Consider the following 7,717-nt stretch of genomic DNA (forward strand, 5'->3'; position numbering starts at 1 on the left):
GCTCAGGTCAGAGCTGGAGCCCCAGCAGCTGACTCTCTTCCTATCTTGTACTTGAATCCAGGACGAGCGGCTTTTTTTCCCAAGGGGGGGTGGTCATTTTAGATTTGAGTAAATGTGGGTATAGGAAAACTTCATATTAGTGGTAGTAGTAGGACAAAATTTACATATTGGCTTTTAACATAATTAAGTTGATTAGTTGGATTAGTTTAACCTTGCTTTGTTAGGAAAGGTAACATTGAATACAAATATTAAAGTATCTTCAGCATCCTTCAAAAATGGATTGTCTTGTTTTGATGTAATCATGTAATAATACGTCTTTGTTATAGCACACAAATGCAGTGGGAGAGAGTTCAGGTTATCTTAAGAGCCTTAATGTGAAACTTAATTTGGCACTGAACAAACTTTAAAAGTAATTTTGCTCTTGCCAAAAAAAATGGCTTGAAATGGATGGTGATTAAATTCAAGTGCTAAAAATTCTTTCTCTTTTATTAGAAAGTAGAAGTGAGTTCTTAGAGAAGTTGCAAAGAGCTCGAGGCCAAGTCAAACCATCTACAACAAGTCAGCCAATTTTATCAGCACCTGGACCTACTAAACTTACTGTGGGAAATTGGTCCCTTACCTGTTTAAAGGAAGGAGAGATTGCTATTCACAATTCAGATGGTCAGCAAGCTACGATATTGAAAGAAGATCTACCTGGTTTTGTTTTTGAATCCAATAGAGGAACCAAACATTCGTTTACTGCTGAAACTTCTTTGGGTAAGTATGTAGGTATATATATATTAACAGGTAAAGGAAGTACAGTACATTTAGTACATCTTAGGTATCATGTGGAATTGTGACTTTTTAAAATTGTCTTATAGGATCAGAGTTTGTGACTGGCTGGACTGGCAAAAGAGGTAGAAAACTGAAATCCAAGTTAGAGAAAACAAAGCAAAAGGTTTGTACTTATTAGTTTAGAGTTCCCTCTATTTTCACTCAACTTGCATTATGAAAAGATGCTTTCCTATTTATCGGGGCTATTTTAATGCCTAGAGCCGGCTTTTATTTGAAGTGTGCCATTAGAGAGCACACCAAAATGTCATTTCTCTTCTTATTCACACCTATGTATTATGATTCAGAAAGAGAAATTTTAAGGTTTGTTCACTAGTTTCCCATAACGTTATGGCTTAAGCTTTTTTGAAGTGCCCAATTTGTGAATCAACCACAATTTTTTTTTTGTTTGTTTCTGTTCTCATTTAAATCGATAGAAGTTACGTAGGGCTGTCAATTAATCATGTTTCACATGCATGATTAACATGTTAATCGGTGTTCACATTAATTTTTTAACACATTATTCATGCACGTGGTTTTGGAGCCCCCTCCTTGCACCTGGACAGGCCACCTGCAGCTCTGCCCCACTCCCACACCATGGGGGCCTCAATCTGTCCACTGCTGCACCCCTTCCCTCCCCCACTTGCCTGCTGGGCAGTGTCTGTGCGTCTGTCCCTCACTCCCACGGCACAGGTCCCCCAGCCCTGCTGCTGCCCCTCACTCCTGACCCACAGTACCCTGCATCCTAACAGGGAATGCAGGAACCCCCCTCCCCGGGCTCCAAATTCCACACACACACACCCACAGCCCTCCACAGCTTTACAGATTCCCACATACAGCCCGTACCCACTCCCCAATCATACAAAGTACTAGTGTAATTTTGCTTAATTTGTTTTTCTATGCATAATTTTGAGTTTTTAACTGTGCAATTAAAATAGCAATTAATTGTGACCAATTTTTTTAATCGTGATCAAATTTTTTAATTGTGTGAGAGCCCTAAAGTTATATCATTGAATACAAGTTGGAAGGAAGATCAACATATAGCTAACTTTTCCCATCCCCAATTTCCCATAATCTGTCTTGACTTCAGTTCTAGTTAAGCTCAACAAATTGCCAGAAATTTAAACTTATGTTATGGATATTATAAACAGAGCTGTAGACAGCAGTGTAAATTACTAGATATTTGCATTTCATTCTTAACTCTGCTTCAGAAAATAGACTTTCTTGTTGCTTGTTAAGTTAAAATCCTAGCTATTCTGGCTGCGGCTGTAGTGTGGAGAAAAACAAACCAAATGTGGTGGATTCCTAAAATGTCAATTGCAATACTGACACTAATACTGCTCCCTATCTTCATCTCAGTTGTGTGTTAATTTTGACTTGTGTGTCATGACCTATTGTTTCTTCCTGCTCATTACATCCCATAGTCATGGACATCTTGGGCAAAACAAAACCGAACAAAACCCAGTTGCTAGAATTCTTGGAGAACAGCAATACTTTCACATTTATTGTCGTATTATGATCAAGCATATTCATAGTACAGTTGCCCTAAATCCCTTCTGTTCTCAGTTGTCTTTTAACAAATATATTTAAAATGTTAAATTAAAATTTTAATACATTACCCCTTCTTTTAACATCAACATTTTTTTAAACAAATACTGTGCCATTTTAATGGCTGTATATGGAGAAAATTACTGGCACCTTGCAGTACTAAATAACTATATCATGTACTACCATTCTGTATATTCTCCCGCCTGTTGTTCTTAGGCAACTGATTACTTGTTCCAAAAATCAGGAATGCTTTTAAGGTTCTTCTATGGCTTCCAACTTTTTCAGTTCAGAGTAAGCAGAAGGTGATTTGAGGCATCTATTTGAAGACAACCTTTTATGATATTGAGACCCAAAAAGTTAAAAACGATATATCATTTATGAACTTTTTAAATGGGTGGATTTATTTTCTGGTCCTGGGAGTCTTTACACCATCCTAATCCAGAATAAACATACCCTGTGCTTTCTGTTGGTTTCCCATAAACACCTTCTTTTGCAAGCATCTTGGGTTTCTAGAATTGTATGCAGCATTTAGAAGTTAGGTTAGCTGGACCGTGATCAGATAAAACTGGGAATTTTGGCCCTTGTTCTGTAACTATAGGAATAGCTGCAGAGTAGTCTGCCACATTCTGTCTAGTCTGCTGCTACTTTATGTTTAGGTATGCTTTTGGCAAAGTTAAGATATCCTCCCCTTCTTATCTTGTAAATTCACTTTATGCACAGACCACCCACTGGGTCTAGGACAGTAGTTTATTGTTATTTCATTGTTTGCTGCCTAAGAACTCTTTGAATCTTGTTAGTTCCTGCTAATGAGATGTTTGTAGATTTCAGGAGACTTTCTTCTAAAATCAATCTAAATGACTCGTTGGTATCCTAAAATATATAAAAATAATATTTAATTCATAATTATGATTCTTGTTCATCTTTGGTAGGTACGAACTATGGCAAGAGATTTATATGATGATCATTTTAAGGCTGTTGAAAGTATGCCTCGAGGAGTAGTTGTAACATTAAGGAACATAGCAACCCAGTTAGAGTCTTCCTGGGAACTTCATACAAACAGACAGGTAAATATCACCTTTTAAACCTAAATGCTTAAAAATCAATTAAAATTAGCATAGTAATAAATAGATTTTTAAGCTGGCATGGAAAATGTCCAGTTCCAACAAATTTATTAGGTTGGTTTGTAAAATTATTTATTCTGTCAAAACTGGTCTAAGTAAAACTTATTTTAATTAAGCATCTGAAGAACTATGTTACTTTCTTATCTGCTGCTTCTCTCTTCCAGTGCATTGAGGGTGAAAATACATGGAGAGATTTAATGAAAACTGCTTTGGAAAATTTAATTGTGCTGTTGAAGGATGAAAACACTATTTCTCCTTACGAAATGTGTAGCAGTGGCTTGGTGCAGGCACTTCTCACAGTTTTAAATAATGTAAGTTAACTGAATAGAAATTTTCAGAAGAATACAGATCACTTTTAAAAAGAATCAAATTGAGATAAGGTACAGATTGTCAGCTGGTGTAAATGCATGTAGCTCAGGGGCTGGCAAAATACGGCCCTCAGGCCGGATGCAGCCCCTGGGGCCCCTCAAAAATTTAGAAAATTAATATTTATCTGCCTCTGGCTGCTTGTCAAAGATGACAGGAGCCAGGGGCAGTAGGACCTAGGGGAAGCTGCTGGCAGGACCAGGCAGCTGTAGAAGCAAGGCCGCTGCCCCACCCTCCCCCATCCCCTGCCCAGAAATCCCTGCCTATCAGAGGGTTCTAGCCTGGAACCATGGGGTTCTTTCTGCCTCCCTCTGCTGGAGGGAAATCCCGATTAAGGGTGAGGGGGGAGAGGCAGAGGAGTACTACAGGCTATCACCCCAGTTCTTAGGGTCAGGCCAAGCTGGCTGCTGTGGTCCTGGCACTGCAGACAGGATCCACATGGTGCCAGAGCAGCCAGCCAGGGGGTGGAGAGGAATGGCACACTACACAAATGCATGTAAATAAGGAAAAATATAATTCTGGAGGGGAGCAGTGGGGGTTCAAGGGGAAGGACATCCCGTGGCAAGGGTCAGGGATTAGGAGGTGGGGCTTCCAGTCCCAAGGTGGTGACCAGCGGTGGGGCACCTGTCAAGGGGCGGGGCTACCCTTGTGGCTCTCAATGGTTTGGCAAAACTCAGTAAGTGCCCTCTGCCCAAAATAACTGCCTGCCCTGATGTGGCTTCTCATTGACTTAACTGCAGTTATATAGGCTTAACTGACTGAAAATCTGGTCCATAAAACATGTACTAACAGCAAAAGGCTTTATAGCAAATAAAGTGCTAAGTTCAAATGAACCATTAAACTAGTTGTGTTGTCCAAGGATTGTGTCAACATTTTCACCTTTCCTGAATTCCTCGACTTATATAGTTTCGGCTTACAGCAATTCGCACTTGCAGTGCTCCGCCATTTACAACCATGTTGTTACTTATGGCGCTGGATCCTCGCACTTATGGCATGACGGCAACTCAGGCAGCTCACAAACGTCATGCCATAAGTGCAAGGATCCAGTGTCGTAAGTAATAACATGGTTGTAAATGGCGGAGCACCGCAAGTGCGAATTACCGTAAGTGGCCCTAAGTCTCCCCAATAATCTCCCCAAAGAAAGCCAGTTCCATGACCCTAGTGAAGGTGTTTCTTTGCCTTCTGATTAAATAAAATTAAGTAGGTGATTTAAATATAGTGTTTATGGTCATTCCTATAAAAAGTTGGGCATCAGGCCCTTGGGCAGGAACGTAACGCCTATTATAACATTGTTTCTATGGGAAAATCAGATTCGACTTGCATTGTTTCCACTTAGAGCACCTTTTCTAGGAACGTAACCTGCCATAAATGCGAGGACTGCCTGTCCCATTAAAATTGTAATGGTTCCAGTCAGTAAGCATAACAGAGAAAATATATATATTTGTGACTGCTTTACATTTTTTACATTACAATTTTTTTTCCTTTGTATTAGACTCTGGATTTAGATTTGAAACAAGATTGCAGTCAACTAGTAGAGAGAATAAATGTGTTCAAAACAGCGTTCAGTGAAAATGAAGATGATGAAAGGTAAAAATAAAATTATGGCTTCATTTATACAAATTAAAGTATGTAATTGAAAATTAAATGCGTGTATTAAACTAAAAGCCTTACCTTTTGCCTTTCATTATTTAATTTGAGTTTTGGTCTTCCAGTTATGAAATATGGAATTAGTCTTTAAACAATGGCAGTCGACTTTAAATTTGTTGGAGTGATAACTAAGCAAGTTTGCAAGTTGGCATAATTTCCGGGGGTTTGGGGTTTTTTTTTAAGTTTTAAATAACTCTTGTTTATGCTGGTTTAGTAAATGTAGAAAGGAATTTCACATTCATGAGTCACATTTCACAGTTAAATGCACATAAGTCTAAAGGCTTCTGATCACCCTATAAATATCTGACTCTAGACCCAGTATACATCCTGAAGTAGTATTTTACTTAAACACCTGTTAAATAGAAATTAATTAATTAATCAAGTAAACATGTATGGTTAATATTTTAAGTTTTTTAAACGTGTATAATTTCTTAGTGGTTTGTTTTCCTGATCCAAATGACTTGTCATTTTGTATTAGAAGTTCTGATTGTGCTTTTCTTCTAGACTAAAATAAAAGTAGTTTTTGTTCCATGAGATACAAACAAATATGTACCTTAAATTACTGTCGTCTGGTAATTTTTGTAATGTTTAACTGCTTCCTTTTATAGTCGTCCAGCAGTGGCTTTAATTCGGAAATTGATAGCAGTGTTAGAATCTATTGAACGTTTACCTCTCCACTTGTATGATACACCAGGATCCGCTTATAATTTGCAGGTAACTGTCCAGTGTTATCAGAATATATTACTGAATTTAAATATAATTGAAACCATGTTTTCTTAAAGTAGCTATGAAATTGTATAATGAATCTAACTCAGACATGTTGAAATGAAATTGTAAAGAATTAGAGAAAAATGATTTTGAAGGGGATTTGGCCCAATTTGTTGTGGGGGTTTTTTTGTTTGTCTTTTGGGTTTTTTCCTTCTTATAGATTTTTCATGACTTGGCCTTTTCATTTACTTTTGCTGAAAGTGAGCATGCAGATGGATAAAAAGGGGGTCTGCCCACTGTTCCATCTGTCTAGCAGTATTCCCCTTTCCAGATAGCAATCCACACTACTTTTATTTACTATAAACTGCATCCATATTCAGGGAATTGCACACCACAAGTATACATGCAGCTTTTGAATGTAGACAAGTCTTAATTGGTTTTCCTTGTGGATTTGTTTTGTTTATTGCTACAGTTTGCTAGGGAAATTTCAGTAAAGTACCCCTGGAGGAATTCTGGTTTAGCTCTTCTTTGTTAATAAACATTAGTTATTTTCACTGCGGATTCCTGGAACTGCAACTGCAAAACTACTTAAATGTTGTTTAAACTGGGGCATTAATTTTCCCTGTTATCAGCATAACAACTGGTCAGCATGCTAGTGATTTGAGTGCACCAGTACCTTATCTGTTTTCAAGTTATTTATAGGTCTTGCAGTAAGGGAGGGTTTTTAGGAGAGATGGAAGAAGGGTAAGGGAGTGACTTTGCAGATGATTACAGGGAGCTTCTTTTCTCCCAAGCATCAGGCAGAATTGCAAAAATCAAAGATTTTGTATGAGATTGTAATAAATGATGACTTAGACACTGTCATTGGCTAACTAAGTTCAGTATTCATTGGGGATAGGGTGTTCACTGGGGACAGAGAGAAAGATAGGGTGGGGATAAATCAGGCATGGCCTTGCAAGTGAAGATGCAGTAGTTGAAGCCACAGAGTAGGGGAGGAATATAGAGAGGTGACCTACTCAGAGCAATAGAAGGGGTGTGTGATCCTTGCAGGAGGATTTTGAATGGATGTGGATGGAGCAAGATTATATTGCTTGAAGTTAGGGAAAAGGATGTTGTGATAATTGAGATGATGAAAGACTAGAAATTATTTTTATCTGTGTGCATCCATAGGAAAGGCTGTATCTTAAATTTGTTATGAAGAAGGTATTTGTGAGATGGGTCTTGAAAGAGCTCTCAGTTGATGATGCTCATTTAGGAACCTGAGTAACAGTCAGAATGCTAGTGACATCCACTGTGGTCAAGATAGGAAGAAGGAAGGAGGGCATAAAAAAAATGAGTTGGAGCTGATAGCAAGACATTTATGAGGCGGTGAGTTGGGCCAAGATTTTGGTTTGGATACGAGATGGATATGCGTGAAGCAGAAGTAGTAAGTCACAGAATCATAGGAAAACAGATCTGGACCTTCAGAGGTCATCTAGTCTAACCCTCCTCCTCCCCCCCCCCCCGGCGAAAAATTT

At 38.4% G+C, this 7,717-nt stretch overlaps 1 protein-coding gene across 8 annotated transcripts in view; it reads left to right on the forward strand.

The window, feature by feature from the left end:
* HECTD1 (HECT domain E3 ubiquitin protein ligase 1) overlaps window positions 1–7,717 on the forward strand; it is a 105,927-nt gene that overhangs the window by 54,140 nt on the left and 44,070 nt on the right. For all 8 annotated transcript variants that reach the window (XR_003093736.1, XM_025202484.1, XM_025202481.1 and 5 more), the window contains exons 14-19: window positions 493–756; window positions 861–937; window positions 3,288–3,422; window positions 3,644–3,790; window positions 5,338–5,432; window positions 6,101–6,206. Coding sequence is in view for 7 of the 8 variants with exons in the window: in XM_025202484.1 (XP_025058269.1) it covers window positions 493–756; window positions 861–937; window positions 3,288–3,422; window positions 3,644–3,790; window positions 5,338–5,432; window positions 6,101–6,206 (824 nt within the window). In the remaining variant the exon portion in view is untranslated. The remainder of the gene's footprint in view (window positions 1–492; window positions 757–860; window positions 938–3,287; window positions 3,423–3,643; window positions 3,791–5,337; window positions 5,433–6,100; window positions 6,207–7,717) is intronic.

This window comes from Alligator sinensis, unplaced genomic scaffold (genome assembly GCF_000455745.1).
Source record: "Alligator sinensis unplaced genomic scaffold, ASM45574v1 scaffold720_1, whole genome shotgun sequence".
In the NCBI taxonomy this organism is placed as follows: Eukaryota; Metazoa; Chordata; order Crocodylia; family Alligatoridae; genus Alligator; species Alligator sinensis.